A 20336-nucleotide genomic window follows, 5' to 3' on the forward strand; every position below is an offset into this window, starting at 1 on the left:
GTTTCGCCGCAACCGTTTACATCTATATTATATTGTGGGAAAGAGATGTGTAATGTATAGTGTTAAATTGCCATAAGAGGGTGAAATAGAAAGACCATGATACAAAGAAAGTTTATTATAGATAGATATTGATTTTTTCCATATATATAATCCGATATTATCGGTATGTATAGTACTCGCTACTAATCATAAACAGATCTATGGAACTTCGTCGTCTATCTCCGGATTCGTGGTCTGTGGCCGCAGCCAAGCAGAGCAAAGCCGAGATTTTATAGGTAACTTTATTATGAACTTGATCAAAGATAATAACACTAACATGAAATGGTAGTGTTGCTATCACTCATGAATCTTAGATATCAGTAGAAATGGGTAACATTGAAATAGATATAAATATTAAAAACAATGTTTTGTTACGAGAACTGAACAAGAAACAACTAAAAACTTGAAAATAAGCTCATAAATAAAACAAAAGATAAAAATTGTTTGTTTTTAGGGTTCCGTAGCCAAATGGCAAAAATGGAACCCTTATGGATTCGTCATGTCTGTCTGTCTGTCCGTCCGTATGTCACAGCCACTTTTTCCAAATCTATAAGAACGTTACTCTTGAAACTTGGTAAGTAGATGTATTCTGTGAATCACATTAAGATTTTCACACAAAAATAGAAAAAAAAACCAATAAATTTTGGAGGTTCCCCATACTTAGAACTGAAACTCAAATTTTTTTTTTTCATCAAACCCATACGTGTGAGGTATTAATGGATAGGTCTTCAAAAATGATATTGAGTTTCTAATATCATGTTTTTCTAAACTAAATTGTTTGCGCGAGAGACACTTCCAAAGTGGTAAAATGTGTGCCCCTCCCCTCTCTGTAACTTCTAAAATAAGAGAATGATAAAACTAAAAAAAATATGTGATGTACATTACCATGCAAACTTGCACCAAAAATTGGTTTGAACGAGATCTAGTTAGTAGTTTTTTTTAAAATAAAACAATAGAATAAAACAAAATTAAAAAATACACTTTTTAAAACATCGATCAAAGTTACAACGAACTACAAGAACTTTTAAAAGATGTTACTTGCTGCTACGAAACCCTTCATGGGCGAGTCCGACTCACACTTGGCCGCTTTTTACTCTTACACTGACTGTAAACTCAATAATATTATAACATTCATAGAAGTTATTATTGTGTCGAGAATGGCGAAGTGCAGTGTGCTGGCTTGGCACGTACGTAGTGATTAGGTACATACTCTTTGAAGACTGATTTATTCATAATAATCTATTACCTATCTGTGATTTATTCCAGGTATTATTGTATTGATATATTGATTTAATAAGAAGGTGTAAGCTTTAAATAATTAGTTTTATAAGTATTGAAAATTGTGTAGTTTTGTATGTATTGAAAATGAATTCAATAGTAGGAGGTGAGTTTTATTTTTAAAACAGATTTGTGTGAAGTTTGGTACAGAGCTAGCTTGCGTCCCTGTAATTGACATAGGTAAATTTTTGTCCCGAAAAATCAAACAGTTCCCACGGGCTTTTTAAAATCCTAAATCCACGCGGACGAAGTCGCGGGCATCCTCTAGTAAAAAATATTTTCAAAAATCCCAAGGTAAAGATTGTTTTTATTGGTTGCAGTACCTTCAAATATGGCTTCAAATATTCTAGAAAATTTGCTTGATCAAGTTTGGCAGCAACTTGATCAACTAAATCTGGTGGCGCCGGGCTGCGACTCCAAGCATGAAAACAAATCGACCCAAGTCTTGCCCTCTTCCAATTTGCAATATGAAAATATAAGACTAAAAACTTTTGGGGGCAAATGGCCATTAAAGTTCCCATCCCCTCAGCTTTTTGCAAGTAATGGCTTTTACTATCTCGGACGTGGAGACGAAGTGCGATGCGCTTTCTGCCAATTAGAACTAATGCATTGGATGGAAGGCGATGATCCTGCCAAAGATCACCAGCTCGGGGCTCCGCAGTGCACGTTCCTGAGACGCCAGGCCAGCTCCGGCAACGTGCCCATGAAGTCCTCTCCTACCACCACCGGCCACGACGAGTGCGGAATCCAACCGCCCATCACGCCCAACCCCATTCGCAGCCCGGGGCCAGCTCATCCTCGCTACGCTTCCACAGCTGCCCGAATCCAAAGTTTCAGAGATTGGCCGACAAGCAATCAAAAACATACAGAACTAGCCGAAGCTGGGTTTTTTTATACCGGCCAAGGCGATAAAACAAAGTGTTTTTATTGCGATGGGGGTCTCAAGGACTGGGAAAGCAACGATGTCCCCTGGGAACAACATGCTCGCTGGTTCCATCGTTGCCTGTACATTCGGCTGGTCAAAGGTCAAGAGTACATAGAAAAGGTGTGCTCAGAGGTGAGCGTCATACCCGCCCCTGTGGAAGAAAAGGAAGAGAAGGAGAAACCTAGAGAATAAACCTAGCCGACTTTGAAAAATGGAGTTGTGTTTTTTATTATAATGTGGTTTTATAAAATTCATAATTCATATTATGTATAAAATATAAAAATGTGGACCCCAGAGGGGTGGAATGCGCCCCGCCCCGCGCCTTCCTGTGAGTACCGACTTCCTGACCAATGCATCTCCACCACAATAATAGCAAATGAATTATGAACATATAAAACTGATAAAACAAAAGAAAAATGACTTTATCTCCAAATAACGCTTGGGCATACAGTCATATACATACTAATAATATGATATAGATTTAGCATGCAATAATTAAAAATCAAATAATCAACAAGCATATAATCAACAAATATAAAACAAATACCCATTCGATGACGCAGGAAAATAGAATCTGAAAATAAACTAAAAATGGCAGTGAATGAGAAAATCTGTAAAAATATCAACAAATCAATAAGAAATATAGTTGCAACAGTAATTATTAAATCAAGCTACTTACGAATACAAAAGGCATTAACAGTTCACCCTGCAGGGACTAATAGGGAAATTTTCAAAACTATGAATCAACTATTTTTAAATTATTATAGAAGATTATCTGTGTATCTTAAAAGTATACATAGAGCTTTTAAAATGAATGAAAAGCGTTGACAGAAAAGCCACAACAAAATAACACAAAATAACGACTTTATATTGCGAATTATATTATACCGAAAGAGTTCCTTTATAGTAGGCAAGATTAGTACCTATGATATACTCGAAAGCATTTTAAACATAGTCCAGGTCTTTTACTGCAAAGGGGACAATAAAATAAGGTGGATTTGCGTTTTCCTGTGGTGTCCATACAGTGCCTACAATCTTTTCTTTTGGTTTTGCCTTTATGGTTTTTAGGCAACTCTTCCGGCAAATGTATATCATCTCCTGTGTTTGTTTTTATTTTATTTACAGTCGATGATGTAGGCATATTTCTAATGGCTGTCTGTCTATCAGTCGGTGGGAGTCGGTCAATCTTTAACAATTTTCTTATTACATTTAAACGGAAATCTAAAAATGACATGACTTTGTCATTGTTTCCGGAATATTTCATTTGTTGATTGAACATCAAGTATGAGTTCAGCAACATAACTTGCATTACATGTAGCAACATTTTTCTGTACCACCTGGTTGATTTAGTATAAAACGGATAATATGATAGCATTTGGTCTTTTCTATCAACGCCTTTCATAAATTTATTATATGACACAATAACTTTAGGTTTCTGTGAAACTTGGCCGCGCCTATTTCTAGAATCAACTAAATTTGAATGATGTTCAGTTGAGATCATCAGTACATTCCTTTTGTCTCTATAATTGGTGACGCATACGCCACGCCTGTACCTCGTTAGCAATGTACCTCTAGCGATCTTTGTCCTAGTAATTATCGGATTCCCAACTCTATTGGCTCTAAGTGTACCTGTAAGATATGTACGTTTAGCCAATAAATTTTCTGCTAATTTCACACTATTATAAAAATTGTCCATATATAGAGAGTGCCCTGCATCTAGATAATCTTCCATAAGCATCATCACCACTTTATCAGCATGACCTTTGCCCTGAAGCTCATCGTCATGTGATCCACAATACATATGCATTTTCTGCGTTATGCCATTCGTATCCGTAAGTACGTATATTTTAACTCCATATTTATGCCTTTTGCCTTTAATATATTGTCTGATTTTTAAGCGACCTCGCCAGTGTAATACACTTTCATCTATCGTTAAATTTTTAGGAGGACTAACTAAAGTTTTCATAAGATTGTTAAAAAAAGTTATTATTGGCTTGACAAATCGATTAGGATCATTGTTACTGAATGAATAATTAGGGTCAGAAAAAAACAGGTTACGAAGTATTAATAGAAAACGGTCCCGCGACATGAAATTTTTAAAAGGCAAGTTATATAAGGGGTCCGTGCTCCAGTAATCATTGAGCCTACTTAATCGTATGTGGCCCATATGGATAAGCATTGCCAAGAAGACTAAAACTTCATCAGCATTAGTATCTTTCCAATTTAAAGCTCTACTATGAGGGGCATTGGTTTCTAATAACAACCGTAAGCCATGAGAATTAATGCTCGCTATCAACAAAGACATAAATGTAGAGTTAAAAAATAAATTAAAAAAATCTATGGGGGACTCAGCTGGACCAATGTTGAAGTGCCCAATGTTGCTAAATGGGAACTCCTGCAATGAACCCGCTTCAGTCCATCCTTCCTCTGCTTGGCTAGTACTTTGGTCAGAACTCGTTTCTTCTTCGGAAGAAGAAGAACTGGCCTCTTCGTCGGGTGACGACGACCTACAGATGCGCATAATTACTGACTAAACTGGTATATCTATATATTTATGAACTAGCTGATACCCGCGACTTCATTCGTGTGGATGTAGGTTTTTAAAATCCCCGTGGAAACTCCTTAATTTTCCGGGATAAAAAGTAGCCTATGTGCCAATCCAGGGTATAATCTATCTCCATTCTAAATTTCAGCCAAATCCGTCCAGTAGTTTTTGCGTGAAGGAGTAACAAACATACACACACACACACATACACACATACAAACTTTCTCCTTTATAATATTAGTGTGATTCCATCGCGGTTTATTATGTTTTTCCTCTGTATTATATAAGCAATGTTATATTTGTATATATTTTTTTATTTTTAAATATTACTTAGTTATTATTTTTTAAATTGAGCATTTCGAACAGTATGATTTAATATGTTATAAAGATGTAAAAAGTGAATTAAAATATTTAAAAAAATACACGCATATTTCCTATTGGTTACTACCTAATAATTCACATTCATTCATCAAAAAAATATGCAAATATTTAGATTGCACAAGTAACTAGACCAAATAATGGTAGAATAAAATTAAATGTAACAACTCACCCAGTATCTGCAAACATCTCAGCGAGTTGAGCTTCTACGTTGCCGGCAGACATGGTGCTTGCACTAAAATATTTAAAAAATTGTTCATTTCCAACAATGTTTTTTTCAACACACTTTCTTATATTTTTATTTATTTACTTAGGCTCTAATTTCACTGCAATTAGGCACATAATGACACCTTTAATCAAACTGTGACTTTTTCATTGCTATTATACACAAGTGAGTTATAAAGTTTTTATTTTATTGGTTGAGTTGCTTTGTTCTTAAAAAAAGTTTCGATACAAAAAAAGATCGTATTAAATAATTAAATAGTACAGATAAATTAATGTCACTATTGCTTGCTCATTTCATGCAACTTCGTATTTAAATAGATATTAAATCGGGGAAAATTGTACATTACAACGCGACGTCGTCGCGATGCATGCAAAGGGCAATATATTATGACCAACAATTTTATTTTGATAAAGATTAATAATTGTCAGTAAAAAAAATGGGCGAAGTGCGAGTCAGACTCGTGCACAGAGGTTTTCGTACTGGGGTATTTTTTCTGACATTTTGCACGATAAATCAAAACTATTATACATAAAAATAAATATTTGTTTTTAGGTACGGAACCCTAAAAAACTATTTCAAAATCATAAAAATGGTTATTGTAAGTTCGCCTAGGATGGATTGATATATGCTATCGCGGACTTTTTGAGAGAAACAATTCCACCATACATGTTTTCGTCTAACTCTAACTAGGTATTTAAGCAGCGCACGTCGCGGAAGCTCCTAAAGGGAAAAAAATATCTATAGCCTATATTACTCACTGATAATGAAGCTTTCTATATGTAGTGAAAGATTTTTTTTTAAAATCGGCTCAGAAGTTTTAGAGTTTATCCTTTACAACAAACAAATAAAGATGTTTCCTACTGATAATTTGAGAATGTTTAGATTGCACATGTAACTAGACAAAATAATGGTAGAATAGAATTATAATATGTAACAACTCACCCATCATCTGCAAACATCGCAGCGAGTTGAGCTTCTAGCCTTCTACGTCGTCGGCAGACATGATGCTTGAACTACACCACGGTGCTATCGCTTCGAACAACCTGACTGGAAACAAGTTCGTTGTATAGTTTAGGAACTTGTCGATAGATGGCGGTGATAAATTTTGTAATAGCCACACTAAAAATTTTGTATACTGGCATCCCCATTTTTTCCCGTCGTTACACGTTTCATTTCACGCAGCAATTTCATTAAAAAAAATCAAAATGTTGTGTAATATCAAACAAATTTAACCACAAAAAATATTGTTATAATTTTGCGGCTAATTTGTTTTCCTATTCGTATTGTAATATTCATTTTTGCGGACTTTATTTTCAAAATAAAGAGGTCAGAACGGAATATGAGTCACATTAAATTATCATCTGTCAGTTGTCACTTGTCATTGTCATTCGTGAATCGTGTTATTTAATTTTACTCGCTATAATTTCTTCGGGCGTTTGATGACGCACGTGCGGTGCTTTCTCGGAGTGTTTTTTTTTTGTTAAAAGTAGCCGGTTTTTGTGTTTTACTAGTGTTTTTTGGTGGTGGAACTAACTGTGAGTGTTGAGAATGGAGGTGGACCCCCCTCCGGAGCCCCCAGACCCTGATGGGTCACCAAACAAAGATGCGTGTAACGCGTCTCGACAGGCGGCTTCCTCCCGGAAGCGGCCTGTCGTAACAGATGAGCCTGCTGCAGATAGCAGTAAAAAACAGGGCATAAATTCAACCCAACCATCCATACAAACATTGTTTACTCACCCTTCCTTCGCCGAAGGCCCTAAAAGTTATTTAAGAGACGACAAAGGTCCCTTCATTGTTCACGTCTCGAGAGACGTCGCAGACCCATCCGCAGGGGTAACTATCCGTGCGCTTAAATTCGGTCAGTTTTTGCATACTAACAAATTCACAAATATTATCAATGATGGTGTAAAGAGCGTGGGACGCAATAAAATTAGCGTGGAGTTTAGTACTGCCCAAGCAGCTAACGACTTTTTGGTCAGCCCTATACTCCCACTCTCAAAATACAAGGCAATTATTCCCACATTTAATATAACTAGGATGGGTTTAGTACGTGGCGTTCCAGTAGATTGGTCAATGCAGGAATTTGTCAACTCTGTTGTTCTGCCGGCTGGCTGTGGAGAGATCCTGAAAGCCCGTCGTCTCAACCGAAAGACCATCAACGAAGGCATTACTGAATGGGTGCCCACCCAGTCGGTAGTTGTAACTTTTAGAGGCCAGACGCTCCCGACCCGAATTTTCTCTTTTTACACATCGCTCCCTGTGGAGACATACAGATATCCCACAATTCAGTGCCTTAACTGTTGCCGTTTTGGTCACATTAAGACACAGTGTAGGTCCAAGCCCAGGTGCTACAGGTGCGCCCAGCCCCACACAGGAGATACTTGCGATGTTTTACTAGCAAATGCTACCTGCTTGCATTGTTCAGGTAGCCACTTTGCATCAAGTAAGGACTGCCCGGAGTTTTCACGACAACAAAGCATTAAATCGGTTATGGCTCAGGACAATGTATCATACGCTGAAGCATCTTCTCGGTTTCCCCCAGTCCGCAGGTCATATGCTGAGATGACAAGGGAGTTGTTCTCCTCTCCTACATTTTCTCCACGTCCTGTTAACTCCTCTCATCCATCAAACTCATCTCGTCCTAGTACCACGCCCAAAAAATCTTATCGGGAAACAATTATCCGTTCTCCTCGCCCCCGTGCTCCCTTACCAAAGGGTTATGATAAACAGGCTCACGAAGCTGTTATTAACAACCCACCCTCTTCCCAACCCAATGGCTGTGCTCTTGGCAACAGTCAACCCGACTTCCCTCCTTCCCAAGGGAAAATGTTAGAAAACCTTTCCGCTTTGCTCCTAAGCATCGTTGCTCCATGCAGCGAACTCCCACTACCGCCCAACGTTGCCCAAAACCTTTCCCGTCTTTTCAAAATTTTAAATAACGGCCCCAACAGCTCTACTACAATGGAACTGTAAAAGCATCAGACCTAGAAAACAAGACCTTATTTCCTTAATTAATTTGCATAGACCCGTCATAATTGCCATCTCGGAGACATGGCTGAGGCCTGGAGCCCGATTTCGGATTCCTGGTTTCTTTTGTCTGCGGGATGACAGGGATGACGGCTATGCAGGTAGTGCCATATTCATTCGGCACAATCTTTCCTTTTCTTCTCTTCCTATCCCCCCTCACAGTAATCAGATTAATGCTGTTGCTGTGAGAGCTGTAAATATTTCCTTCCTCTCTTTATATATCCCTCACCCAAACCCATCCCTGATTCCAGAAATTGAAACTATCCTTGCTTCTCTTCCCAGTCCAACTGTCATTATGGGTGATTTTAACGCCCACCATACTTTGTGGGGGTGTTATAACTGTGACGGATTCGCTTCATTGTTGATTGACATCTTTGAGGATATGAACCTTTGTATCCTGAATGATGGCTCTCCGACTCGTAGAGTTTATCCCAATCAGAACCCAAAATCAGCAGTAGATCTATCTCTTTCTTCGACTTCCCTTGCATCTCAGCTATCCTGGCAAACTCTTCCCAGTACCTATGGTAGCGATCACTTCCCAATCATCTTAACTCTAAACAATAGATCAATCCCTACCTCCAACCCTGAACCTTTGCTAAAATATAAATTACAGAAAGTAGATTGGTCTCGCTATGCTCAAACTGTAGATGACTTGATGGACTCTCTACCTGACCTTTCGTGTGATGGAAACCTCTTGATTTACTATGATCTCTTTGTCAAATCTCTTATTTCTTCGGCCGACTCCAATATTCCTCGTAAAAATCTTTCTGTTTCAAATCATTTGCCTTCCCCTCCCTGGTGGGATGGGGAATGCAAAGATTTGTTTAACCAGAGGGTGGCAGCAGAGAAAGAGTACACCGCCCATATGACAGAAGAGAATTTTATTAAATACAAACATATTGACGCTAAAACAAAAAGAATGGTGTCAAAAAAGAAAAAGTTTGGCTGGACTAAGTTCTGTGAATCACTTAGCCCTAGATCTCCTTCTTCAATTGTTTGGCAAAACATAAGAAGATTCCGCAGAACCCTCAACCACTGTGATCCTAGCTCCAACAATCCATCTGAATGGCTTAGCATTTTTGCTGACAAACTCGCTCCCCCGTCTGTTCCCCATCAGGACGATTTTCCAGTTTCAACACCAGCACCCATTATGGGCGAAATGGATGCCCCCTTTTCCTTTTCAGAGTTTCAGATTGCTCTCAGTGGTCTGAAAGATTCAACCCCTGGGGAAGATGGTGTGCCCTACTCTTTTTTGGTAAATTTAAATAATAAATCTAAAAATTGTTTTCTAAATTTGATTAATAGTTTTTTCGAAAAAGGAATAATCCCAGATTCCTGGAAGTCTCAAATAGTTATCCCCCTCCTCAAACCTGGGAAAATAGCATCACATCCAAATTCATACCGACCTATTGCACTGTCGTCCACCCTAGCAAAAGTTACGGAGATTCTCCTTAAAAACCGATTAGAGTGGATAATGGAAAGCAGAGGAGTGCTGGCCCCTTCGCAGTTTGGATTCCGCAAGGGTCTCAGTACTGCAGACAGTCTCAGTATACTCACTACAGACATTCGGACTGCCTTTGGTAAGGGTGAATACCTTGTGGGTGTTTTTCTTGATATAGCTTCTGCATATGACAATGTACTTCTTCCGTCGCTCAGGCAAAAGCTGCACCAGCTGAGTGTACCACCGAGGATAATACATTTCATATGTAACCTGCTTTCTGGCAGGTCAGTTGTGGTAAAACACCAGTCATCCACTCTTCCCCCCAGACTAGTCTGGAAAGGTCTTCCCCAAGGCTCTGTTCTAAGTCCTCTGCTGTACAGCATATATACCCAAGATCTAGAATTGTCTGTAAATAACTTTTGTAACATCCTGCAGTATGCTGACGATATTGTCCTCTATCATAGCTCAGGATCTGTAGAGGAAATATCCCAATGTCTTAACTCTGCTTTGTATTATCTAGGGCAGTGGCTCTCTGACCATGGCCTATCTTTGTCAGTGGCTAAATGCCAGGCAGTCGTGTTTACGAGGAAGCGGTCTATCCCTAACTTTAGCTTTTGTTATGAGGATCAACCCATCAACTTAGTAGATACGGCAAAGTTCCTTGGTATTATTCTCGATTACAGACTGAACGGATTGGCTCATACTGAATATATAACCAATAAATGTGAAAAGGGCATCAATGTTCTACGTGCAGTAGCGGGAGTTTGGTGGGGTGCTCATGCCTACTCACTGAAACTCTTATATAATGCTTTAGTTCGTAGCCACATTGATTACTGCTCATTTGTTTTAGACCCCTTAAATAAAACTGTGTCTGAGAAGTTAAATAAAATTCAATATCGTTGCCTCAGAATCATCCTGGGTGCAATGAAGTCTTCCCCCACTAACGCTCTACAAGTTGAATGTGTTGATCCTCCTTTACATCTCCGACGTCAATACCTATGTGACTGCTTTGTCAGCAAAATGTTACAGCTTTCCTCTCACCCACTGTGGACCAAATTAGAACAGTTGTCGCAAGTCCTTAGCCCACGCAATCCTTCTTCTTATCTATTGGATAGTTTCCGTAAATTTACCAATCTCCCTCATCCCTTGTTATCTTTACCAAAGAATCCTCTATTCTCCACAGCATATAAAGCCCTGATTTTCAATCCCTCTGTGGTTACTGATCTTGGTTTGGTCAAAGGAGCCCCTGATACTAATTCAAAATTTCAAAGCTTAGTTCATCAAAATTGGTCAAATCACCTTCTTATCTACACTGATGCTTCAAAGATGTCTCCAGAAAGTTGTGTCGGTGCAGCCTGCTGGGTTCCCAGGTTTAAAATCATTTTACAGTTTAAATGTCCTCCTGAGTCCTCGGTGTTCACAGGGGAGGCCGTTGCCTTATTAGAAGCAATCCTGTTTACCCGCTCCCATAACATGAAACAAACTGTTATTTTTACTGACTCCCTTAGCTGCTTATTATCTATCAAGGAAAACCCATTCCGGTGTGGGCTACATTACACCACACACACATAATTATACACATAATATAAACAGACACACAACAAATATCTATTTTATCGACTAGTTTGTCGACACCGCAATCGTCGATCATTTGCCTGCACTACAAAATTAGATAGGCATAAAAAACCGGCCGCGAGGTGCAAGCGTTGACCTAATTACATTACCCGATCAGTCCGAAACTGCACTCGACGGGGAACGCGTGTCGCCTGTCCGCGCAACGCACGTGGCATTATTACGCGATCTTATGTGTCGTACCTTTTGTGACCTTTTACATGAATTTAGGCGTAAAAACCAATGTGGTTGAGTATACAAACCGATGTGTATGCGTTGTATAACCGTGTATCACTATTTACCTTCTCGTTGTTAATAGAAATATAGTAATATTTCTAAATCTTTATTATGGACATTTTCATTGCTAGTGATGTGTCACGTAATCCTTGAATACCACTAGTACCACCCATACCGGAGTAAATCAAGATTTCCCATTATTCTAGAGGTCAGGGAGGCTTTGTTCTCCTGTCATCAAAACGGATTAGATTTGACACTTGTTTGGATCCCAAGTCACTCTGGCATTGTAGGAAATGAAACAGCAGACTCATGTGCTAAAGCTGCGATACAAATGGGTTCCCATGAACATTTTAAAAATAATTCCCAAGATCTAGGTGCATTGTCAAAAACTTATCTGGACAAGTCCTGGAACTCATACTGGATTGAATCAAAAGCGGTTAAAGGAAAATTCTATGCCTCAGTGCAACCAGATATTCCAAGACGCCCATGGTTTTTCTCTCATAGACATGCAGATAGGTGGGTTACCTCTACGATTTGTCGCTTACGCCTTGGTCATTCCTGCACACCTGTCCACCTGTGCAAGATCAGAGTTAGAGATCACTCCCTGTGTGAATGTGGCTTAGACGAAGGTACTGTTTCTCACATATTCTTTTCTTGTCCTAAACTCCTTCATCCTCTCTATGATGTTCTTCCATCAAAATTCCCGCGTCCAGTAAATGTTGAGTGTTTGTTAATGTCTGTGTTTAGTCCATATTGTAAATTTTTATGTAAATATGTTAAATATAATAATATTAAGTTGTAATTATAACTCCATGTAATATAGTGTGTATTTTATATATTGTGTTGTTCCAGGCTAGAAACTAACCCTATAAATTAACATATTCTGAAAAAACCTGCCACTTATAAAATTACCCAAAAAAAGCTGCTCGAAATTCTCAGCTATCACCAACTGTTCTCGTGTCTCTTCAATCCCACACGATATTGGCGAAGTAAATCGCGCCCACCTGGTGCAGCTCCGCGCCATAAAAAAAAAAAAATAATAATAATTTCTTCATAGAGTAAACTTGTGCGCTAATATTTCTTTGCTAAATTCAATGCTACTTTGCTTTAACTGGACACCGACGGACCCGCTTTTTATTGTTGACCCACGCTATATTCACTGGATTTTGTTTGCCTTTCTATTTGGTTACTGCCGACCCTATAAACACACTGCAGTCTTTGCTGCCGACGATGCCGCATAATTTGACTATAAAATGTTGCGTACCAAACTGCGGCAAAACACGTAAGTGCAATTTTATTTAAAACTATCACTAGCACCTACGTTTCATATTTCAATCCATATACAATGCAATTATATGCAAACTTAAACATAACCTAACTAACCTACAAAATCTTAGAGCATGTATTTTTCTGTGAAATTTTAAAATAATATAGTTTATTCAAAAGTGACATGTTTTTATAGGATTGGATGGAACAATCTTACACATTTTTCCCAATCCTGAAAAAGACCCTGACCGGTTTCGGACTTGGCTCTATGCAATTGGTGGAGATATACTGGCATTGGAAAACAAGACCATTTTTAAGTATCGGAGAGTATGTCATCAACATTTTCAATCTCGGTTCTACACTACAAGCAATAGGTTATGTGCTAACGCTGTGCCAACACTAAATTAACCAGGTTAGTAAAGTTTTCTAATGGTTTATCTATACTAATAAATAAAATTGGAGTGTCTGTCTGTAATTTCGAAATAACTACCTCATATTAAGCTCATATGGTTATTTGAACGATACCAACACTGAATCACACGTTTTTAAAATTTTTGTCTGTCTGTCTGTCTGTTTGAAAAGGCTAATCTTTGGAATGGCTGAACCGATTTTGACGGGATTTTCACAGACAAGTAGAGGATTGACCAGGGTGTAACATAGGCTACTTTTTTAACCGACTTTCAAAAAGGGAGTTGTGTTTTTCTACCTATGTACACCGAAATCTCCGAGATTTCTGAACCGATTTGCGTCATTTCTTTTTTAATCGATAGAGGAACTTTGCGACATTGTTTCATAAAAAATTTGGAGTCCAACTCCTCAATCCTGATGCTGCAGGGGATCTGACCAATCCACGCGGGCGAAGCTGCGGGCATCAGCTAGTACAAAAATAAGACACTGCATTGTGACTTGGTTATGAAAAAGATACATAATATTATAATTAAATATTTACAGGATTTCATGTAACACGTAGGACACCTCTGCAAGAAGTTACTAATATAAACGTTGAAATAAGTCAGGCAGAAAAAGCTGAAGAGATCAATATGTGCAAGCCATCTTCTAGCAGTAAGTATCATACAAATTGACCTTTTTTGGACAGTTATTATATCATTTAAGGAGATAAATCTGGAACAACTCATTTGACATGTTACTATAAGCTATATAGTTTGTTTCTTATGAATTACATATAACTAGATGATGCCTGCGACTTTGTCTGCGTGGATTTAAGTTTTTTAAAATCCTGTGGGAACTCTTTAATTTTCTGGGATCAAAAGGTGCCATGTCAATTTCCGGGATGCAAACTACCTCTGTACCACATTTCATATAAACCAGTTAAACGGATGGGCCTTTAAGCATCCTGTGAGAACTCTTTGATTTTCTGAGATAAAAAGCCTATGTCCTTCCCCAGGATGTAAGTTAATGCTGTACTAAATTTCATCAAAATTGGTTAAACTGTTGGGTCGTGAAAAGGTAGACAAACAGACAGACATTTTAGCATTTATAATATTAAGTATGGATGGACTAAGTATACCTGAATGACACTAAACACTACTGCTGATATTGATTTATATCTCTCTCTCCTACCCTACAAGAGAGAAGTCCTTTGAATTGATTGTAAGGACATCAAACAGTGATAATAATGTACTGTATATATTTACATGTACAAATAAAGATTTGAGAGTCATATCTGTTAAGCACTATCAAAAGCCTAAATACTACCCTAAAAGATTTTTTATTACTCATTATAATACCTAGACTTATTATTGTACAGTATCTATACTTACTAATAAATAAAATTGAAGTGTCTGTTTATAATTAAAGACTTATTAATAAAGACTTACTAATAAATAAGACTTACTAATAAATAAAATTGAAGTGTCTGTTTATAATAAAGACTTTGTTGTTGACCTCGAGGACCCAATTCCTCACCCTGATGCTGTGAGGAATTGAAATCCTGGTGACCCCTTGGGATTTTTAAAGGATCATCCGTTTAAATGTTTTTACGTGGTACAAAAGCATGTTGCGTCCTGGGAAATCAAAAGTTCCCACTGGATTTCCAGAAATCTAAATCCACGCGGGCGTCTGCAGGCATCAGCTAGTTTATTATAAAACCTATTTATTAGGCCTATTTGGTTTATCCTAAACCACTTTATGATCTAGAGCGCAATGTCAGATCAGCTACAACAATTATTTGTTGTTTTTTTCAGAGATGTTTACAGAAAAAAAACCTGGCAATGTAAAAATCAAACAACCTGTCTTGAAACGTACGTGAATGTTATGCATTTGATAGTCTAGACACATAAAAATGTGGTCAAGCGCGAATCGAGCATCATTCTTTTAGGTTGCTGTACATAATTATGAACAACATTGTTATTTTGGATGTATGAAATATTTTATTTCCAAGCTAGAAATCGCAACAAACTGTGAAAGAAAACACTAAACAAAAAACCAGCCAAGTGCGAGTCAGACTCGCGCACTGAGGGTTCCGTACCTACTTGGGTATTTTTTCCAACATTTTGCACGATAAATCAAAAAACCGTTATACTTGCATAAAAATAAATTAAAAGCTGTAAGATGTACAGGTAAAGCCCTTTCATATGATACCCCACGTGGTATAGTTATGTTATTTTGAAAATTGAAACACATTTTCATTTTTTTTAAATGATGTAACCACAAATTCGCGGTTTTCAGATTTATTCCTGAACTTGTGCTATAAGACCTACCTACCTACCAAATTTCATGATTCTAGGTCAACGGGAAGTACCCTATAGATCAAAGACTACAATATTATACTATAGATTTCTTGACCGACACTACGGACAGACAGACAACAAAGTGAAAGTAAAATAAAGGGTTCCATTTTTCCTTTTGAGGTACGGATCCCTAAAATGTTCATTTCTTTTGATAACAGCTTATAAATTGCTTTGTGAATATTTGTTGTTTAAATACTGTATATGTACATAATATACGAAAATTTCAAATTCCTAACTAGTTTAGTCTTTGAGATAGACCCTGTCATAAAAATGGTCTAAAAATGACAACTTAAACAGCCTCCCATTTCTTTATTTTTACCCGACCTATGGCAAAGCCAAAAGCAAAAATGATTTTAGCAGTCTATGTATGTTTGTGTTCAGATTGTGTGTGTGTTTCACCGTAGCGCCTAAACTACTGGGCGATTTTGATGAATGAAGTGTCAATCGATTCATTGTAGCGGTCCGGGTGGCATAGGCTATAGTTTATACAAAAAAAATTGACCTAATGGATGTTACATAAAAAAGAAAAAAATATTCGTTCTCTACTCAATGAGCTGTAGACAATGATACCCCACACGCTAGGGTAAGAATATTTTTTTCGGCTCCATTTTCGTTATGGAGTAAGCCCCCTTGAAAAATAATTTAATTGAATTTTTAATTCAATATTCGGTTTTGGGTCAACGTTCTTACACTATGTTACCAAAATTTTAGGTCTGTAACTCATTTCGTCTACAAGCTAGAGACTTGTGACACGCAGACAGACAGACAGCAGAATGACATTAATAGGGCCCCGTTTTTACCCTTTGGGTATGGGACCCTAAAAACTATTTGGTTTGTCATTGATGGTAATGCATTAATAAATATCCATTTTATTTGCAGGTTCTGTTAAATGTGGTTCTTCCGAGTCTAATGAAATAACTTTTCTTAAGCAAAAAATTAAGAAGATAGAGAGAAGTAAGGACAACTATTTGAAAAAATGGAAGAAAGCTCTTAAAATAACGGAGAATCCATCATTTTTAAAAGCTACAAGAAATTTCACTTCTGCTGCAATGATTCTACTCATGATGCAGTTAACCCAAACAAATAAAGATAAATTTGGACGGAGATACTCCAAAGAGGAAAAAATATTTTCTCTAGCATTTTATAAGATGGGTCCTAGAGCATACAGATGGCTACGGAACATGATAGTTTTACCTGCCCCAGTAACATTAAGTCGCATGATTTCAAGAGCAAATTTAAAACCAGGTGTGAATGTGAGCATATTTTCACATTTGAAAAAACGTGGCTCGAAAATGTCGGAAACAGACAAATTGTGTGTCATATTATTTGACGAAATGGCTCTTTGTCCTCATTTTGATTATAATAAAAAAAAGGATTTGATAAGAGGTTTTGTGGATAATGGACAAAAAGCAGAAAATAAAATTGCTGATCATGTATTAGTTTTTATGCTAAGAGGGGTTGTAAAAAATTATAAACAACCACTAGCATATACATTTTGTAAAGGAAGCACTTCAAAAGCCGAATTAAAAAATCAATTAAAAGCAGTGATTAGTGAAGTGCAATCAGCTGGCTTTAACAGTGATCGCCACCATCTGTGACCAAGGAGCCTCAAATGTAAGCGCTATAAAAGAGCTTGTACACGAAACTAAAATTACAGATTTAAAGGACAATAAAGAAGAATTAAAACACAAAGTGTTTAGAGTGAATAACCAAGAAATTATTCCACTCTTTGACATACCACATATGCTGAAAGGCATCCGAAACAATATGCTAAAAAAAAATATTATTTGTAAAATTAATGATAAAGAAGCCATAGGGAAATGGGATCATATTGTGACACTATACAAGGAAAATCCTGCATATAAAGGGTTAAAATTTTTACCAAAATTAACTGACCATCATGTAATACCAGAAAAAATAAAAAAAATGAAGGTGTTATGTGCAACTCAGGTGTTCAGTGCTTCTGTTGCCATGTGTATGGGATATTTGGCAGGTGAGGAACTCTTAATGTCTCTTTGAAACTATTTTATTTCTAATCCAAACTTATAGCCTCAAAAGCCTGAAGGTGCAAATTGAAAACTGCAGATTGATTCTGGATAAGCTGCATCAATCATTATTACAATCGCAATCGTGGTCGGCTGAATTTATGGTATTCTTGATGCAAAAAAATTCGCCAATAGTGAGCAAGTGTCGGCCAACCAGGTGATTGCGATTGTCACATTGTAACTGTAGCTATAATCAAGCTACAGGGTCTCAGGTTCTATCCCCACCCATTGCACTATTGTCATACCCACTCCTGATACAAGCTTTCCGTTTATTCGGAGGTCAACTTGATAAGTAATCTTAAAAAAAAAGAAATGAAGAGTACACTATATGACGCTGTTAGTATGTTTTAAAACACAGTTCTTACAAGCCGAGGATGCATAGCCAGATGTTTGACCATATTGTTAGAATAGAGAAGGAATTTTGTGTCATGTCTATTTAAGACTATAGAACATAATATTATCAACTAGCTGATGCCCGCGACTTCGTTCGCATGGATGTAGGTTTTTTAAAAATCCCGTGGGAACACTTTAATTTTCCGGGATAAAAAGTAGCCTATGTGCTAATCCAGGGTATAATCTATCACCATTTCAGCCCAATCCGTTCAGTAGTTTTTGCGTGAAGGAGTAACAAACGTAACGTACACACAAACTTTCCCCTTTATAATATTAGTGTGATACTTGTAAATAACATTAATTTTAAACATTTTTTTAATCATTAAATATTTTTCAGATAAAAAAATTATTCCTGAGGAAAGCAGAGGCACAGCTGATATTATCAAGTTCTTTGATGAGTTGTTTGACCAGTTATGGAAATTCTCAGAAAAAACCATCAAAGGAGTTGCTTGGGCCAGTGACGCCAACATCAAGTCATGAAAAAATTTGGATTGAAGCAAAAAGAACATTAAAAACGATGAAATTCATAGATAGGGAGGGGAAAAAAAGCAGTGTGCCATCTATTAATAATTGGATTTGGACAATTGAAAATGTCGAATACATTCGCGAAAAGTTGCATAAGGATTACAATTTGAGGGCTTTTTGGATGAGGCATTTTAACCAAGATCCTTTAGAGAATTTCTTTGGCTCAATTCGAAGCCATGGCGCTAGAAATATTAATCCCACATGTGCAAACTTTGAAATTGCTTTTGCGGCAGTCTTAGTAAATAATATAAGTAGCCACTCCAAAGGATCTAATTGTGAAGCGGATTCGGCGAAGAATATGCTATTAAATTCTTTAAAAAAAATATTTTTTAGGAAAAAGATTTCCTCAAATAGTGATCCGAATGAAATTGATTACAATGACCTTGTAAATGACCATATCTTGATTGGATTAGAGTACAAAAAGGCCAATATAAAAATATTTGAAATATTAACATATGTTGCTGGGTATGTTATTAAAAAAGCTACAAGGGTTTTTAAAAATTGTGAAAAATGCAAGAAAAATGTTTTTACTAATAATATCAATGATTGTGAATTTACTTTCAGAAAAGAAAGAGTAAAAAATAAATTTCTTCTCTCATACCCATCAACACAAGCAGTAGAAATGTTTTCAAACATTCAAGATGTGGTCTCATACATTTTAAGAAGCCGAAGTAATATGTATAATATTAAAACATATATCAAAACAATATTACAAGTACATTGTGATTTTAATTTTTTGAATAGTTGCGATCAACATGGCTCAGCATTGTGCAAATTTATAATGGATCACTCGTGCAATTTATTTTTGTTCAGCTGGTGTAAAAATACAAATAAAATATTAAATGGTGCAACAAAAGACATAGATGTTGAAGACATAATACAAAAAAGTTGTAATGATTATTATAATAAAAGAAATAAATGAAATTTGTTTTTTCTTTTCGTTTTGATACACGTTTTATGCTCTTTTGTTTAGAAAGTTAAATATATTTTTTAAAAGCTACCAAAAAGAGCTGTAATATCCGCAAAATTTACATAGAAAAATAAAATTCAAAAGAAAGACCTACCTATACATAAATCTCTATAGCTATAGTTATGTACATAAGAAAATTAGTTTAGGAACTGACCACCAGGGGCGCTGGTTTCCATATCTCTTCAAATACGTGGTAGTGATAACTCTATACCCTATATACATCCTACTCTATGAACTACACTCACTTCAATATTGTACAGTGAAAAGTCAAATTTCGGATTTTAGTATGCTACGTAGTCCCTACTGGCCGCGTCACCGGGTGGGGGCGAGCGCGGAGTTCCCACCGTCTTAAAGCAATAAAACTCTGAACAATAGGGTTTTACCTACCTACATAGGAACTTTTAATTAACTTACCTATATAAGTTAAAAGTTTTTACATAGTTACGATGGGATTAAATGTAACTTTATTGTTTTTCTTAGGACAGAGCACTCCTAGAGCGTTACACTTCCAGTATAACCTGCCTCGAGGAATGTGAGAAATAAAAAAGATATATGTATATTACAGGTTTTTATTCAATAAATTCGATTCCTTATGGTATATGCTTTTGAACCGTCAAATAAGTGGTTACCAATGGTTTGGAATGCCATTCCTACCGAGAAAAATCAGTAAGAAACTCTGC

General features: G+C 36.9%; 2 protein-coding genes, 1 long non-coding RNA gene and 1 pseudogene across 3 annotated transcripts; 3 read left to right on the forward strand and 1 right to left on the reverse strand.

Moving 5' to 3' along the window:
* Nucleotides 1-1648: 1648 nt before the first annotated feature.
* On the forward strand, nucleotides 1649-2434 carry LOC123879859 (death-associated inhibitor of apoptosis 1-like). The gene has a single exon (XM_045927750.1). It carries the CDS (start codon nucleotides 1649-1651, stop codon nucleotides 2432-2434), a length of 786 nt encoding a protein of 261 aa, XP_045783706.1.
* A 75-nt stretch (nucleotides 2435-2509) lies between these two features.
* Nucleotides 2510-6370, reverse strand: LOC123879949 (piggyBac transposable element-derived protein 4-like). The gene is made up of 3 exons (XM_045927805.1): nucleotides 6334-6370; nucleotides 5338-5400; nucleotides 2510-4749 (listed from the first exon to the last, which is right to left on the reverse strand). Exons 1-3 carry the CDS (start codon nucleotides 6348-6350, stop codon nucleotides 3159-3161), a joined length of 1671 nt encoding a protein of 556 aa, XP_045783761.1. The 5' UTR covers nucleotides 6351-6370; the 3' UTR covers nucleotides 2510-3158.
* A 6386-nt stretch (nucleotides 6371-12756) lies between these two features.
* Nucleotides 12757-16976, forward strand: LOC123879960. The gene is made up of 5 exons (XR_006799120.1): nucleotides 12757-12989; nucleotides 13170-13385; nucleotides 13925-14035; nucleotides 15190-15234; nucleotides 16603-16976. It is a non-coding gene; the product is annotated as an uncharacterized LOC123879960 (long non-coding RNA).
* Nucleotides 16977-17057: 81 nt separating this feature from the next.
* On the forward strand, nucleotides 17058-19608 carry LOC123879861 (annotated as a pseudogene).
* Nucleotides 19609-20336: the final 728 nt, after the last annotated feature.

This window comes from Maniola jurtina, chromosome W, assembly GCF_905333055.1.
Source record: "Maniola jurtina chromosome W, ilManJurt1.1, whole genome shotgun sequence".
Taxonomy (NCBI): domain Eukaryota; kingdom Metazoa; phylum Arthropoda; class Insecta; order Lepidoptera; family Nymphalidae; genus Maniola; species Maniola jurtina.